The 17,842-nt window shown below is 44.2% G+C and overlaps 2 protein-coding genes and 1 long non-coding RNA gene across 7 annotated transcripts in view; 2 read left to right on the forward strand and 1 right to left on the reverse strand.

The window, feature by feature from the left end:
* ece2a (endothelin converting enzyme 2a) overlaps positions 1–6,928 on the reverse strand; it is a 216,461-nt gene extending 209,533 nt beyond the window's left edge. Inside the window, exons 1-2 of one of the 4 annotated variants that reach the window (XM_036986430.2) lie at positions 6,764–6,928; positions 6,239–6,415 (exon numbers count right to left, since the gene is read on the reverse strand). In XM_036986430.2, the coding sequence (XP_036842325.2) occupies positions 6,239–6,398 (160 nt within the window). In that variant the 5' untranslated portion in view covers positions 6,399–6,415; positions 6,764–6,928. Of the gene's footprint in view, positions 1–6,238; positions 6,439–6,763 lie in introns of all 4 variants that reach the window. The other 3 variants (XM_090182797.1, XM_036986429.2, XM_090182798.1) reach the window with 3 other exon arrangements.
* Positions 1–17,842, forward strand: part of LOC149982155 (uncharacterized) — a 472,901-nt gene that overhangs the window by 73,634 nt on the left and 381,425 nt on the right. The window lies entirely within an intron of this gene.
* Positions 6,911–17,489, forward strand: acsm3 (acyl-CoA synthetase medium chain family member 3). Of its 2 annotated transcripts, XM_036986427.2 has the most exons (15): positions 6,911–7,003; positions 7,428–7,609; positions 7,915–8,121; positions 8,603–8,813; positions 9,571–9,778; positions 11,372–11,515; positions 11,885–12,041; positions 12,749–12,828; positions 12,921–13,044; positions 13,118–13,198; positions 13,357–13,458; positions 13,828–13,955; positions 16,297–16,396; positions 16,861–16,980; positions 17,087–17,489. In XM_036986427.2, the coding sequence occupies exons 3-15, from the start codon at positions 7,915–7,917 to the stop codon at positions 17,171–17,173; spliced, it is 1,749 nt and encodes a 582-aa protein (XP_036842322.2). In that variant the 5' UTR covers positions 6,911–7,003; positions 7,428–7,609; the 3' UTR covers positions 17,174–17,489. The 2 variants fall into 2 exon arrangements, with proteins under 2 accessions (XP_036842322.2, XP_036842323.1); XM_036986428.2 differs by lacking the exons at positions 13,828–13,955; positions 16,297–16,396.

The following is a 17,842-nucleotide window of genomic DNA, read 5'->3' on the forward strand; positions in this document are numbered from 1 at the left end:
CTGCCCCATGCTGCTGCTGCTGCCCCATGCTGCTGCTGCTGCCCCATGCTGCTGCTGCTGCCCCATGCTGCTGCTGCCCCATGCTGCTGCTGCTGCCCCATGCTGCTGCTGCTGCCCCATGCTGCTGCTGCTGCCCCATGCTGCTGCTGCCCCATGCTGCTGCTGCTGCCCCATGCTGCTGCTGCTGCCCCATGCTGCTGCTGCCCCATGCTGCTGCTGCTGCCCCATGCTGCTGCTGCTGCCCCATGCTGCTGCTGCCCCATGCTGCTGCTGCCCCATGCTGCTGCTGCTGCCCCATGCTGCTGCTGCCCCATGCTGCTGCTGCCCCATGCTGCTGCTGCTGCCCCATGCTGCTGCTGCTGCCCCATGCTGCTGCTGCCCCATGCTGCTGCTGCCCCATGCTGCTGCTGCTGCCCCATGCTGCTGCTGCCCCATGCTGCTGCTGCCCCATGCTGCTGCTGCCCCATGCTGCTGCTGCTGCCCCATGCTGCTGCTGCTGCCCCATGCTGCTGCTGCCCCATGCTGCTGCTGCCCCATGCTGCTGCTGCTGCCCCATGCTGCTGCCCCATGCTGCTGCTGCCCCATGCTGCTGCTGCCCCATGCTGCTGCCCCATGCTGCTGCTGCCCCATGCTGCTGCTGCCCCATGCTGCTGCTGCTGCCCCATGCTGCTGCCCCATGCTGCTGCTGCCCCATGCTGCTGCTGCTGCCCCATGCTGCTGCTGCCCCATGCTGCTGCTGCCCCATGCTGCTGCTGCTGCCCCATGCTGCTGCTGCTGCCCCATGCTGCTGCTGCCCCATGCTGCTGCTGCCCCATGCTGCTGCTGCTGCCCCATGCTGCTGCCCCATGCTGCTGCTGCCCCATGCTGCTGCTGCCCCATGCTGCTGCCCCATGCTGCTGCTGCCCCATGCTGCTGCTGCCCCATGCTGCTGCTGCTGCCCCATGCTGCTGCCCCATGCTGCTGCTGCCCCATGCTGCTGCTGCCCCATGCTGCTGCCCCATGCTGCTGCTGCCCCATGCTGCTGCTGCTGCCCCATGCTGCTGCCCCATGCTGCTGCTGCCCCATGCTGCTGCTGCTGCCCCATGCTGCTGCTGCCCCATGCTGCTGCTGCTGCCGCCAACTAGCCAACATATACTAGCTGGGAAGGGCTTCTTAGGGTGACTGACTGAAATGAATCCATTCGTCTCCACACTCGACTCTCAGCTGGGCAACATACGTCATCCATTTGGGCTCCAGGTGTGTCCAGGGAGCAAGGAAGAAAGGGCTAGGGATGGGTATTAGGATGATTTTACTATTCTAATAATAGTGTGATATTTTTTCAGATATCCGGATAGAATAAACTAAAAGTTAAAAAAGAGACTCTTAAACAATCAAATGGACACCAATGCTCACGGCACAGGAACTTCTCTATTCCTCTCCCATCTCTTTCTACTTTCCTCAATCCCTATATCTTGCTTTCCCTCCCTTCCTTCCCTCCCTCCCTCTCTCCTTCCTTCCCTCCCATTTACCTCCCCTTCATCCCTTTCCTCCACTTCTCTGCCCCCTCCATCCTGACACAATCATCCCCCCCTTTCCTCCACCTCTCTCCATGCTTTAGAGTTATACCGCTGTGTTACACACCACAGTGAGGGAGATTCTCTGTGACAGTTTATATGAGCCAATGGCCTCACCTAAACACCATCCAGAAACACCACTGTTGAGACGACGGGTGAAGCAGGGGTTTGTGTGTGTGGATATATAACCTATATATAGCTGAGCTGTAGATGTGAGTGTATGTGAGCGTCTATGTGTGAAGAGACAGTGCAAGTGCCAGTGACAGAAACGTGTGACTGCGTGTGTGTAAGTGCCTGTGAGTGCGAGATAACTCTTCAGTGTACAATGCATCCAGTCCTAGGCGATGGAATTATTTTTCTTTAGGCTCAAATCAACATGCAGAAAGAGTGGTCTGTCTTGCAGAAAGAGTGGTCTGTCTTGCAGAAAGAGTGGTCTGTCTTGCAGAAAGAGTGGTCTGTCTTGCAGAAAGAGTGGTCTGTCTTGCAGAAAGAGTGGTCTGTCTTGCAGAAAGAGTGGTCTGTCTTGCAGAAAGAGTGGTCTGTCTTGCAGCAGCACCATACTATGACGCAGGTTGGTGGAGGGGATAGAGGTTTCGACATACATCGATGACACAATACGAGATACATTCCCCCCTTCTCCCAGAGGCGTTACTGGTTGACACAGGATGGTGTAACAGTATAACTTTAGACCGTCCCTTCGCCCATACCCGGGCGCGAACCAGGGACCCTCTGCACATATCAACAACAGTCACCCACAAAGCATCGTTACCCATCGCTCCACAAAAGCTGCGGCCCTTGCAGAGCAAGGGGAACCACTACTTCAAGGTCTCAGAGCGAGTGACGTCACCGATTGAAACACCACTGGCGCGCACCGCTAATTAGCTAGCCATTTCACATCTGTTACATTGGCACCCGGTTTCATTTGAGGATTTTACTATAGTATGTTTGTGTGCACAAAAGCAAATGTTGATCCACAAAAAATATACAAAGAGAAATAATTAAGTTGATATTAGCTGACCAACATGCATCAATATTGATGCATATTTCATTTTTTATTTTTATTTTGTAAACTGACGACCATTTCACTCGCTATACTTTTCCATCTGCAATAGTCTTCATCTGCTGCTAAATAAAATGTGATGCATTCATACCACTGAATAAACAGAAAGGCTATTTAATACCAAATCCAGTCAGCTGATGTTCTAAAAGAGCTGCAAAATCTGGACCCCTACAAATCAGCCGAGCTAGACAATCTGGACCCTTTCTTTCTAAAAAATGATCTGCCGAAATTGTTGCAACCCCTATTACTAGCCTGTTCAACCTCTCTTTCGTATCGTCTGAGATTCCCAAAGATTGGAAAGCTGCCGCGGTCATCCCCCTCTTCAAAGAGGGTGACACTCTAGACACAAACGGCTATCCTACCCTGCCTTTCCAAGGTCTTCGAAAGCCAAGTCAACAAACAGATTACCGACCATTTCGAATCCCACCGTACCTTCTCCGCTGTGCAATCTGGTTTCAGAGATGGTCATGGGTGCACCTCACCCACACTCAAGGTCCTAAACGATATCTTAACCACCATCGATAAGAAACAATACTGTGCAGCCGTATTCATTGACTTGGCCAAGGCTTTCGACTCTGTCAATCACCACATCCTCATCGGCAGACTCGGTAGCCTTGGTTTCTCAAATGAATGCCTCGCCTGGTTCACAAACTACTTCTCTGATAGAGTTCAGTGTGTCAAATCGGAGGGCCTGTTGTCCGGGCCTCTGGCAGTCTCTATGGGGGTGCCACAGGGTTCAATTCTCGGGCCGACTCTCTTCTCTGTATACATCAATGCTGTCGCTCTTGCTGCTGGTGATTCTCTGATCCACCTCTACGCAGACGACACCATTCTGTATACTTCTGGCCCTTCTTTGGACACTGTATTAGCAACCCCCCAGACAAGCTTCAATGCCATACAACTCTCCTTCTGTGCTCTTAAATACAAGTAAAACTAAATGCATTCTTCAACCGATCGCTGCCTGCACATGCCCGCCCATCCAGCATCACTACTCTGGACGGATCTGACTTAGAATATGTGGACAATTAGAAATACCTAGGTGTCTGGTTAGACTGTAAACTCTCCTTGCAGACTCACATCAAACATCTCCAATCCAAAGTTAAATCTAGAATTGGCTTCCTATTTCGCAACAAAGCCTCCTTCACTCATGCTGTCAAACATACCCTCCTAAAACTGACCATCCTACCGATCCTCGACATCGGCGATGTCATTTACAAAATAGCCTCCAATACCCTACTCAATAAATTGGATGCAGTCTATCACAGTGCCATCCGTTTTGTCACCAAAGCCCCATATACTACCCACCACTCCGACCTACCTGTATGCTCTCGTTGGCTGGCCCTCGCTTCATACTTGTCGCCAAACCCACTGGCTCCAGGTCATCTACAAGACCCTGCTAGGTAAAGTACCCCTTTATCTCAGCTCACCACTATCTGAGCAGCTAACCGATCGCTACAGCTGTACATAGTCCATCGGTAAATAGCCCACCCAATTGACCTACCTCATCCCCATACTGTTTTTATTCATATACTTTTCTGCTCTTTTGCACACCAGTATTTCTACTTGCACATCATCATCTGATCATTTATCACTCCAGTGCTAAATTGTAATTATTCGCCTACCTCCTCATGCCTTTTGCACACAATGTATATAGAATCATGTAGTAACCAGAAAAGTGTTAAACAAATCAAAATCTATGTTATATTTGAGATTCTTCAAAGTAGACTCTTTTTCTTTTTTTTTCTACTGTGTTATTGACTTGTTAATTGTTTACTCCATGTGTAACTCTGTGTTGTTGTCCGTTCACACTGCTATGCTTTATCTTGGCCAGGTCACAGTTGTAAATGAGAACTTGTTCTCAACTAGCCTACCTGGTTAAATAAAGGTGAAATAAATTACAAATAAATTTAAAAATGTAAAAAATAGCATCTCCCACCTGTAGCACGCGCTCCAGCAAGTATATCTCTCTGGTCACCCCCAAAACCAATTCTTCCTTTGGCCGCCTCTCCTTCCAGTTCTCTGCTGCCAATGACTGGAACGAACTACAAAAATCTCTGAAACTGGAAACACTTGTCTTCCTCACTAGCTTTAAGCACCAACTGTCAGAGCAGCTCACAGATTACTGCACCTGTACATAGCCCATCTATAATTTAGGCCAAACAACTACCTCTTCCCCTACTGTATTTATTTATTTATTTTGCTCCTTTGCACCCCATTATTTCTACTTTGCACATTCTTCCACTGCAAATCTACCATTCCAGTGTCTTACTTGCTATATTGTATTTACTTCGCCACCATGGCCTTTTTTTGCCTTTACCTCCCTTCTCACCTCATTTGCTCACATTGTATATAGACTTGTTTATACTGTATTATTGACTGTATGTTTGTTTTACTCCATGTGTAACTCTGTGTCGTTGTATGTGTCGAACTGCTTTGCTTTATCTTGGCCAGGTCGCAGTTGTAAATGAGAACTTCTTCTCTACTTGCCTACCTGGTTAAATAAAGGTGAAATAAATATATATTTTTTTTTAATGAGCCTGTTTGATCCCAGGGTCAAGTGATAGACGAGAAAAACTACAGGAGAGAATGACAGGAGATTTCCGTGGAGGAGTGCGAGCCTAGTGCCTAGGTCCTGACAACACCGGTCTTACCCCCATCATAGTCCAGGAAGCCCCTGTCGTTCGCTGACACAATTGTTCAGCATTGAACCCTCCACACACACACACACACACTCCCAACCAAGAGTGCTGCTCTGCTGCGCATACATAAACAGGGACCCTACAGTGACTGACAACAGACCACTAGCAACAGCGCCCCCCTAAGCCTCCGCATGGTCACTGCCACTACAGTACAACACTTCAAACCAGGGAAACAATTATATCAGCAAGGTTGGCTTTGGAATCCTCTGCACTGGGATAATAATATTCTTCCAGGGCTCTATCAAACCGTTTTTTGAGGGATATTCCGTCAAAATAATGCAACCATGTTTAACACCTTTGTCAACATCAACTAACTGTTAGATTCTATAATATTCCACAAGGAACCGCTTTAACTACTGGGACGAATACAATATCTGCAATGTAGTGGCAAAACAAGTGCTTGGGTAATGTTTGAAGGATAGCTAACAACAGTAATATATACTCTAGCCATGCTGTTTATGACTTACATTCCAATAACGGCAGCGTGGCTAACATTTTGCAATCTGAATGCAAATGTGAAAGTATCCAGATGTGTGCTGAACAGCAAATGTTTGTAGCTCAAATTAATGTATATTAAGCATGCATATCAAGCACTGAATAGGTACAAAACCTAGGTACAAAAATCTCTACAAATGACTTTCAACCGCTTCTGTAGAATGATGTAACCAGGGGCTGAAGAATTTGCAAGGGACGGTATTATAATATTATGACGATACTGAACATGGACATGTTCAAACGTTGTCTTGCAGCGCCATCTTGTGGTCTGCCGCGTTATAAAGCACTGTTTCCCTCTTTCCAAATAAATTACTAAATGATGAGACAAACATTCCATTGATGCAGTAAGGTCTTCACGAATGTAATTTTCACAATGTCCAAGATTTCTTCAGAAATAAAGACAAGTAGGCAAGTAAGGTCAGAACACATACCAAGCACAAGGATGGCATCGTCCTTCATGACGTGACGCTGAAGTAGATGCTGGAACTTGGAGAAGTCTCCGAACCATTCAAACGACTTCTCTGTCTTGTACCTCTCATCCCAGTAGTCCACGTCTTTATACCTGGAGTTACGGTCGGGTAGATACTCCATCCCCACGCTGTCCCTCACTGTACAAGGAATGCAATGATAGCTATACACAATGTATAGAAATTAAAACAGAATTGATGCTTTTCTGTATAAAATGGAACATCAATTATTTTGTCAGTCACCCTTATGTTGTGAATGGCATTGCTGAGTTGATTATAGATCAATGTAATTAACTAGACTGTTGACAGTGTTATGTTATGATGACTGCCACAGGTTGTGGCTGTGCTCGTCTAAACCAACGACAACACCACAACGTGTTTACATACAGTACTGTCTATGATCATCGCTATGTAGCCATAGCCATCTATCTATCTAGCTACGTTTTACGCTGAATGCCCATCAGACATTGTAAACTCTTGTTCGCTTACGTCAGTCAGTTATGTCCTCACTTCATGCAGTTTTCATGAAAATAATTTGAAATGAAATGAAAGGAACATATAGGCTAGCTGTTCATTGGAGCGTTATCCATATTCCACGTGTTGCTCGCAGGAAACAGTCCGTCATACTCTCCGCGCAAAGCATCCTGGGGCAATTATATCCCATCTGATCACATCTGAGGAACCGACGTTACAGTGTAGCAGGATCAGCTGTATCTACAAATACACCTGGTAAAAGTCTGCGACACTGCCTACTACTGTTGTGACAATGTCTTCACTTTCATTGATGTCCGTCCGTTTGCAATCACATGACATTAACTGTGCAGTTTTCATGTGTGTAAAACGAGGAAGAAATTGTTAGGCTACATTGTGACAGATTGGCCCAGTTCGTGGGTGATGATTTAATGTAAGATCCAATGGCAACAGCTCTTCATCTAGTCTGCACGGTAGACTAATATTTTGGACAGAAAAACACGTATTTAGTAGGCGCTATAATAACCATAAAGACTATTAATAAGCAATGTTTTTGTGGTGTCATATTACTCTAATTTTGGTCTGAAACATATTAGTGGTTTCCTTTCAATTGTTGTGTAAATAAGTAAACACATTTGAACTTTTACATGTGCATTTATAACACCACGCCTACTTCCTGCAGATTTTAATAGTTCACCCATTCAGGTCATGGAATGAACAGATCTCTCCCTGTGTCGGAGTTGAGCCCTAGTAATTCCTTCCTTTTCACTCGACCCTTTATGGAGACATTTCTTGGGCGCCATTCCTTATTTTCAGCCCGCAGACAGAGCAACATAAACCGCAAACAACACGACGATTTGAGAGGTAGGGTTTGAGAGGGGTTTAAACTTAAGCATGATACTTTCTAAGCGTGATACTTAATGATACCTTAATGTATCAACTGTATACGTTCTGTACAGTGTTCTTCTCTGCTTGTCAACTGTTGCCATAAAAATACTAGTTGCACAATTTGTCTCTACTGAATGGCTTTAATATAACTGGTAAGAATGTCTTCAAAGTCATTTGCATGATGCATAAAATGAGAGAAAGAGATTGTTCTTGCTCTAAACAGTATTGTTTCTACTGCATCTACAAGTATTTTATTAAGTAGTGTTTTTTTTCCTTTGCAGATGAGGGCCATTGGGAAAGTGTCATTTCAACTGAAGGCACTCAGTATATTCCCAAGTAACTTTAAATGTCAGATCCGTGGACATAGGGTATCTCCTCCTCAAAACTTTACTGGCTATGAGAGTATCAAACAACAATACAGCCCCCAGATACCTGAGTACTTCAACTTTGCAGAAGATGTGCTTGATGTGTGGGCAGAGAAAGAAAAGGTAGAGTATACCTTGTTTATCTAACCTTCAACTTTCATTTCCAGTGCTTGACTTGGATGAAATAGCTTTCAGTACTCGTTTAGGGTGCCAGTACTGTTTATATTTAGGTGCAGGAGCTCCACAATACATTGAGCTAGTATTCTATAAGAGGAACAGGAGCTCAAGCAGAAGAACATTTGAGCTGCCGGTACTCTACTCAGGTGAGCTCCTCCCCAAGTCAAGCACTGTCCGTTGCATATATTATCATGGGGGAATGAAAAAATGGTAACACTTGACTTGAACCCTCTGACTGTGACATAGTTGTTATAACTCGTAATGACGTGTTATGTCAGTGTTATGACAACATCATCATGATGACCGCCTTTAGGTAGCAGGATAGTTGACATATCATTCATATTGGCAGAGGGATATGTTCTACATTAAACTTTACGGTTTCAGATGAACTCAAATGTAAATGTGAAATCACCATGGTTTATTTCAGAAAGGAGAGAAAGGATCTAACCCTGCCTTCTGGTGGGTGAATGACAGAAAGCAGGAGGTGAGGTGGAGTTTTGAGGAGCTGGGCTTCCACTCCAGAAGACTGGCCAATGTTCTGTCAGGTGCCTGTGGTCTCAACCAGCAGGACAGGGTGTTTCTGGTACTACCCAGGGTTCCAGAGTGGTGGCTCGTCAATGTGGCCTGTCTCAGAACCGGTGAGCTAGAAAAGATCTAATCCAGAAATCCAAGACTTCATAATAGAATCAAAATTGCATTGTCTAGACCAGTGATATTGAAACTTTTTCAGCGGGGACCACATTTTTTTCCCCAGAATTTCTGGGGACCCAATTTTTGTCACTAGAAAATCTGGTGATTCACATTTTTATTAGGCGTACCCCCGACGGCTTTGCCTTTGGGAATATCTGCTCTAAGAGAACCAATACGTACATTTATTTACTTACTTAGTACAATTTATTTGTCAAATATATTTTTCAATAACATTTGTATATTGTTCCCATAATATAATCTGTCCTCTTCATTTTTGGATCCCCCCAAAATCAAACTATTTTTTATTTGTCGACCCCACTGAAATCCCCCCGTCGACCCCACTGAAATCCCCCCATCGACCCCACTGAAATCCCCCCGTCGACCACACTGAAATCCCCCCGTCGACCCTGACTTTGAATACCACTCGTCCAGACATAATGCTATGAGATAGCATATGTTTAGTTCAATAAATATGTTTGGGGCAATACAATTGAAATAGTTTTGGAGACAAGCTGCTAAATTAATAAAATAATTCAATATAAATGTGATGCCTAGGGCCGGGTGTACTATCTGACCTCCTGACCTGAACAGGAAAAATGTACAACCTTATTTATTCCAGTGCCTTGTCATTAGCTATGACTAGGGCCGCAAGATTTCCCTTCAGGAAAATCTTATATCCCTGGTGAAGTCCCATGTCCCCCACAGGAACAGTGTTGCTGCCAGGCACCTCTCAGATGACAGCCAGGGACATCCTCCACCGGCTGCAGACCTCTGGGGCCCGCTGTGTCATCACAGACGAGTCCCTGGCCCCCCTGCTCGATGCCGTGGCCTCTCAGTGCTCCAGCCTGCAGCACAAAATACTGGTGTCCCCCACCAAGAGAGAGGGCTGGAAGAACTTTGGAGATCTGGTGAGGTAAAGATAACTTAGGTCAGAAAAAAATTCCAAAGACACTTGTCATAGAAAGGACCATATATTTATATATTTCTTAATTCCATTATTTTACTATGTTTTTTGCCTCACCCGCAATAACATCTCTTAAATATGTGTATGTGACCAATTTGATTTGGATGGGATGGGATCATAATGGCTCCAGTTCACTGTGTCTGATCTATTGGTTTTGTCTGGATGGGATCATAATGGCTCCAGTTCACTGTGTCTGATCTATTGGTTTGGTCTGGATGGGATCATAATGGCTCCAGTTCACTGTGTCTGATCTATTGGTTTGGTCTGGATGGGATCATAATGGCTCTAGTTCACCATGTCTGATCTATTGGTTTGGTCTGGATGGGATCATAATGGCTCCAGTTCACTGCGTGTGATCTATTGGTTTGGTCTGGATGGGATCATAATGGCTCCAGTTCACTGTGTCTGATCTATTGGTTTGGTCTGGATGGGATCATAATGGCTCCAGTTCACTGTGTCTGATCTATTGGTTTGGTCTGGATGGGATCATAATGGCTCCAGTTCACTGTGTCTGATCTATTGGTTTGGTCTGGATGGGATCATAATGGCTCCAGTTCACTGTGTCTGATCTATTGGTTTGGTCTGGATGGGATCATAATGACTCCAGTTCACTGTGTGTGATCTATTGGTTTGGTCTGGATGGGATCATAAAGGCTCTAGTTCACTGTGTCTGATCTATTGGTTTGGTCTGGATGGGATCACAATGGCTCCAGTTCACTGTGTCTGATCTATTGGTTTGGTCTGGATGGGATCATAATGGCTCCAGTTCACTGTGTCTGATCTATTGGTTTGGTCTGGATGGGATCATAAAGGCTCTAGTTCACTGTGTCTGATCTATTGGTTTGGTCTGGATGGGATCATAATGACTCCAGTTCACTGGGTCTGATCTATTGGTTTGGTCTGGATGGGATCATAATGACTCCAGTTCACTGTGTCTGATCTATTGGTTTGGTCTGGATGGGATCATAATGGCTCCAGTTCACTGTGTCTGATCTATTGGTTTGGTCTGGATGGGATCATAATGACTACAGTTCACTGTGTCTGATCTATTGGTTTGGTCTGGATGGGATCATGATGACTACAGTTCACTGTGTCTGATCTATTGGTTTGGTCTGGATGGGATCACAATGGCTCCAGTTCACTGTGTCTGATCTATTGGTTTGGTCTGGATGGGATCATAATGGCTCCAGTTTACTGTGTCTGATCTATTGGTTTGGTCTGGATGGGATCATAAAGGCTCTAGTTCACTGTGTCTGATCTATTGGTTTGGTCTGGATGGGATCATAATGACTCCAGTTCACTGGGTCTGATCTATTGGTTTGGTCTGGATGGGATCATAATGACTCCAGTTCACTGTGTCTGATCTATTGGTTTGGTCTGGATGGGATCATAATGGCTCCAGTTCACTGTGTCTGATCTATTGGTTTGGTCTGGATGGGATCATAATGACTCCAGTTCACTGTGTCTGATCTATTGGTTTGGTCTATCTACATCTTGCTTGTTACTTTCAGCATCTCTGTACTGACCAAACTCTCTCCATAGGAACGCATCCAGCGACCATGAGTGTGTGAAGACTCGCAGTGATGACCCTATGACCATCTTCTTCACCAGTGGGACCACAGGGTCACCTAAGATGACCCAACACAGCCACAGTAGCTATGGGATAGGCCTCACTGTCAACGGAAGGTAGGTCCGCCAACATTAATCTCAGTTAACACAGATGTTTACATAGTCTGTCCACGAGAGATTACTTCAACATAACCACAAACACAACACAACCATAACCATGCCACAACCATAACATAACCATAACCACGACATAATCACAACCACGCCACAACCATAACATAATCACAACCATAACATAACCACGCCACAACCATAACATGGGTTGAACTTAGATTGCACTGACTAATTGCTGTTGTGAAAGCAGCAGCTACTCTTCCTGGGGTCCACACAAAACATGAAGCATGACATAATACCCATTGAACTGAACCCTAATTGGGGTTTATCTCTGTCCTACTCCCTCTCTCCCTCCCTCCTGTCGGTGTGGAGGTACTGGTTGGACCTGACGGAAAGGGATGTCTTGTGGAACACATCTGATACAGGCTGGGCCAAGTCTGCCTGGAGCAGTGTCTATGCCCCCTGGATCCAGGGAGCCTGTGTCTTCATCCACCATATGCCCCGCTTCGACAGTCACACTGTACTGGAGGTGTGTGTGTGTGTGTGTGTATGTGTATGTGTGTGTGTGTGTGTGTGTTCATACACCATATGGTCTGAAAACAACACCTATTCCCTTACATCTTTGATGTCAGCACATCTGAGGGAAGTGGTTTGCTTCAGATCTGCAGGCACTGCATTTGACCACTAGAGGGCCCTGCATGTCCATTCTCACTCCATAGAACCCCTCTCTGTGTCTTCCACTGCATTTGACCACTAGAGGGCCCTGCATGTCCATTCTCACTCCATAGAACCCCTCTCTGTGTCTTCCACTGCATTTGACCACTAGAGGGCCGTGCATGTCCATTCTCACTATATAGAACCCCTCTGTGCCTTCCAATGCATTTGACCACTAGAGGGCCGTGCATGTCCATTCTCACTATATAGAACCCCTCTGTGCCTTCCAATGCATTTGACCACTAGAGGGCCCTGCATGTCCATTCTCACTATATAGAACCTCTCTGTGCCTTCCAATGCATTTGACCACTAGAGGGCCCTGCATGTCCATTCTCACTATATAGAACCCCTCTGTGCCTTCCAATGCATTTGACCACTAGAGGGCCCTGCATGTTCATTCTCACTATATAGAACCCCTCTGTGCCTTCCACTGCAGGTGTGTCGTGGCTAGGTTGAATGTAGTGGGGAAATGTTATTTCATGTCATTACAGATATTGATATTTCATGTGTTTTTCTTTGAAGACTCTCTCCAGCTACCCCATATCCACATTCTGCACGGCTCCAACTGCTTATCGAATGCTAGTGCAAGAGGACATGTCCAGGTATTTGCTTACACACTGATTAAATAATGTCTCCTTTTTAGATTACAACCAAATCGTTATTGACATCTGAGACATCTCTTTTTTTTTGTCAGTTATAATTTCAGCAACTTGCAGCATTGTTTGTGTGCTGGTGAACCCATCAACCCAGAGGTGATGGAGAAGTGGAGGAGTGCCACTGGACTGGACATCTACGAAGGATATGGACAAACTGAAACTGTGAGTTAAGTTGGAGGTGATAAAAGGTTACACAGAGAATGGTGTCTTAGCTTCTCTGTCATTTCACTTCCAGGTACTGATAGCTGGTACTTTTAAGGGCATGAAGATCAAAGCCGGGGCCTTTGGGAAGGCTTCACCAGAGTATGATGTGCAGGTATATGCAGTCAACAGACAACAGTGTTGAAAATTATCCAAGTCATTCATTCGTGTAATGTGTGCTTAACCATCAACATGAATCAATGTGTAATCAATAAAGTTTCCATGTTTTGATACAAACTGTGGACATTGGCAGCATTTGTGTTCCTATCTCAGGTCGTAGATGAAGCCGGTAATGTCTTGCCCAGAGGAGTGGAGGGGAACCTTGGTATCAGAGTGAAACCACACAAGCCCTTTTCCCTGTTTACTGAATACACAGTATGTACGACCAGTTCACTGCAGGTCAACTAGCCACCTGGTCTCCCTGTCTGTTTTCTTCCAATAGCACATCATTATATATCCACATCATTGATTTTTATTTTATCTAGCCTTTATTTAACTAGGCAAGTCAGTTAAGAACAAATTCTTATTTACAATGACGGCCTAGACCAGAAGACGCTGGGCCAATTGTGTGCCGCCCTATGGGACTCCCAATCACAGCTGTTTGTGATACAGCCTGGATTAATTGATTGACTGACTGACTAGTCCTTCAATTTTGATATTGATTTGAACCTTCTGAAATACATTGAGACTTGGTTTGTTTTCTTCCATCTTAATATTGTAATATTTGTATGCACATCTATGCAGGGGGAACCTGATCGAACAGCAGAGTGCTATGTTGGGGACTTCTACCTGACTGGTGACAGGGGTGTCATGGATGAGGACGACTACTTGTGGTTCGTGGGTCGAGCCGATGACGTCATCCTGTCAGCTGGGTAACACTATGGTCGACTTCCTGCCCGACTAGATGTGCAGGCCTTGCATTGCATCAACCAATGGTTGCGTGCCACATCATCGACTGTGCAGTTGGGAATTAGATTGCTATGTCATTATGCTGCATTCGTAACCAAGTGAGAGGTGGGAATTTATCAGTTGTGAAGTTGTAAATACCAGTTGGTTCACGTGCTTTGAACTTGTTGAGAAACCCCGATTGGCTAATGGCCAAATAGCTGATTAAGCACTAAACTAAAAATACAGCTATCATGCTTGTAAACAAATTATAGTGTTCAAAAACTATATTAATACATAGTTTTTATAAATAATGTTTTGTTGCATTTAACTGCCGAAAATGCTGTTATCGAGGTCATTTCCTTAGTAGGTGAGGTCAGGGGTCACTATGTGGGAGCTCAGGATGATAGTTTCCCACTAGTCTCCCAGTTTTATGTGTAAATTCCCACTTTCCTCTTCATTACGAATGCAGCATTAGCTGACATGTTAAATACCTATCCAGGCGTTGTAAGATCTGCCATGTCTCAGCAATGTAGTCGGGCAGGAACTCAACCTATACCTGTATCTATACCTATTCCTATATCTATATCTATACCTATATCTATATCTATACCTATATCTATACCTATACCTATACCTATATCTATACCTATATCTATACCTATACCTATGTCTATATCTATACCTATGTCTATATCTATATCTATACCTATACCTATATCTATATCTATACCTATATCTATACCTATACCTATACCTATACCTATATCTATACCTATATCTATATCTATACCTATATCTATATCTATACCTATGTCTATATCTATACCTATGTCTATATCTATATCTATACCTATACCTATATCTATACCTATATCTATATCTATACCTATATCTATATCTATGGGGCACAAATGTCAATTTGTTCTTCTCAGTCGATGAATAAGCTCAATCTGAGTCTGGAAAACTGAACAAAAATGTTTAGTTGACTATCCCCCTATTCGCCCGGGACTAGTATTACTAGAGAACGTTGGTTATGTAATTATTACTCCAGAATGTCCGTTATTCCGAAGGACGATTCGGACAGGATTAGTTTTTTTCCAAACTGGCCCCTGTAATTATGACTTGTTTTCAAAAAATTGACAGTTATGACGGAAGCCTGGAGGTTTTTATTCTAGGTGTGAAGATATTTCAACATGTCCAGGGGATACCGGCACACGGATAACGCCAGCTTGGTTCCCAAGTTTCTAAACCAAACCAGCTTTGATGTAGTGTCGCCGTAATATTTGAATTGAGGAAGTGCCATGATAATCATTAGAATATATCAGCAATCTGTAGTACGTCCTAAATGCCCCCCAGCCTTCAGATGTGAGCTAAACAGTGCACTTGCACCTGAGATGTGTTTTAAGGCTATGGATGAGAAAGATAACTTATCATTTCCAAATGTTTAGGTCAGTTCTATGCTGCTTTGCTATCTATTAACAGCAACTTTAGCATCAAATAGGCCCAATATTTTTTTACAGATGCATTTGACAATATTCAATTCATAATCACAAAATATATAAACAAAAGCATTCACTGTGAAAGTTGATACATGTAGGTCATTTATATATCACTTATGCGCAGCACTTAGTTCAGTTTATCCAATCAGGTATTGTTTTCTTGCTCAAACCGTGAGCGAGCCACACCTGTCAAACTCAGACATTTCTCTCAAAACACAGGGATGTCGATTCGCACAGGACTAGCGTTATCCGAGGACCTTGGAGTTCGCCAAAAAACAGTAGGTTACTCTGGCTGGGATTGTTACTCTCCTGCCATGTAAAAATGACTGGCAGATTCGGACGGGACTGAAATTACAAATGTGGTGTTTTGTGCCCGTGCACATAATTACATTACACGACCTCCCCTAGTAAAACTAATCCTGTCTGAATAGGACTAAAGTCTGGGTTTGTATAGGTACCGTATTCGTAGTGAAACTAATCCTGTCTGAATAGGACTAAAGTCTGGGTTTGTATAGGTACCGTATTCGTAGTGAAACTAATCCTGTCTTAATAGGGCTAAAGTCTGGGTTTGTTTAGGTACCGTATTTGTAGTGAAACTAATCCTGTCTGAATAGGACTAAAGTCTGGGTTGGTTGTATAGGTACCGTATTCGTAGTGAAACTAATCCTGTCTTAATAGGGCTAAAGTCTGGGTTTGTTTAGGTACCGTATTTGTAGTGAAACTAATCCTGTCTGAATAGGACTAAAGTCTGGGTTGGTTGTATAGGTACCGTATTCGTAGTGAAACTAATCCTGTCTGAATAGGGCTAAAGTCTGGGTTTGTATAGGTACCGTATTGGTCCATTTGAGGTGGAGAACGCTTTGATTGAACACCAGGCTGTGGCTGAGTCAGCCGTGGTCAGCAGCCCTGACCCTATCAGAGGAGAGGTACAGTAAGGATGGATCAATCAAATCCATTAAAGTAATAGGTCATCCTCACCCAGAATCAAAGCAGTCAGATGATTTCAGAGCTCAGATGTTATTAGACTATGGACTATCTTGTTGGTTAGATCTCTGTAAATGAACCTATATTGGCTTCAATCCCAAAATCATTCATAGCGACTGCACTGTAATTGGGCTCCCAAGTGGCGCAGCGGTCAAAGGCACTGTATCTCAGTGCTAGAGGCATCACTACAGACCCTGGTTCGATTCCAGGCTGTATCACAACTGGCCGTGATTGGGAGTCCCATAGGGCGGCGCACAATTGGGCCAGCGTCGTCTGGTTTAGGGGAGGACGTCGTTGTAAATAAGAATTTGTTCTTCACTGACTTGCCAAGTTAAATAAAGGTTAATTAAAGGTTAATTAAAGGTTACATAAAACAACCCAGTTAATATGCCCTCCATCTTCCCAGGTTGTGAAGGCATTTGTTGTTCTAACAGCAGAGTACAAATCTCAAGATCAAGATCAACTTAAGAAAGAATTACAGACGTATGTGAAGAGAGTTACTGCACCGTACAAGTATCCACGCAAGGTCATTGTTATTCTTTTGTAAAGCTATTTATTGTTGAAAAAAAAGCTTGATCAATATCTATTAGAAGGCAAAAAATAAGGTAATTCGACTTTTCTCATCTTCACAGGTAGAGTTTGTGGAACAGCTACCAAAGACAGTTAGTGGTAAAATCAGGAGAGTGGAGCTCAGGAACAAAGAATGGGGAAGATCCTGAATGGGTGGAGGATCATCTGTTGAACCTTCTTATTGGAACAGTGAAGAGAATGTAGGCTGTTTCTTTCTTTTCCTACTAGCACCGACTTTGCTGATAACTACTTAATTGAGGAAAAATGTCCTTACTGTGATGGTGATATGTGGTTGTCCCACCTAGCTATCTTAAGATGAATGCACTAACTGTAAGTTGCTCTGGATAAGAGTGTCTTCTAAGAGTCTTTTTCTATTTGTCTCCATCATTGCATGAATAGCTACTTCACACTTGTATGAATGAAAGAAACTTGAAGAATAAACTTTTGATTCAGTATATTACAGCACTGTGTGTGTGTACGTGTATGTGTTATTCCGTGAACAGCAGCAGTGATTTACTAAACAAATTAAGGCCCAAAGCAAAGTGATAATATTGAGAAAATCAACATCTATTTCTGTACAAACCTATTTTGATTATCCCATGATCCTCAGAGGTTTTCTACTGAAGATTCTAGTTCACTGCATGTTCTGCTTCACACACTTGTTGGTGTTGATTACAGTGTGCAGTCCAGGTAGACCCCTGGGTACTGGAGTATACCACAGCCCACGCCCCAGGACACCACCCCTAACAGCATGGTACGACCCACCAGAGGCCAACCTGAGTCCCCCTACAGAAAAGAGAGACTGGCCCTGTGATGTA

The sequence above is a fragment of the Oncorhynchus mykiss genome, chromosome 8 (assembly GCF_057628025.1).
Source record: "Oncorhynchus mykiss isolate SJ-2025 chromosome 8, ASM5762802v1, whole genome shotgun sequence".
In the NCBI taxonomy this organism is placed as follows: domain Eukaryota; kingdom Metazoa; phylum Chordata; class Actinopteri; order Salmoniformes; family Salmonidae; genus Oncorhynchus; species Oncorhynchus mykiss.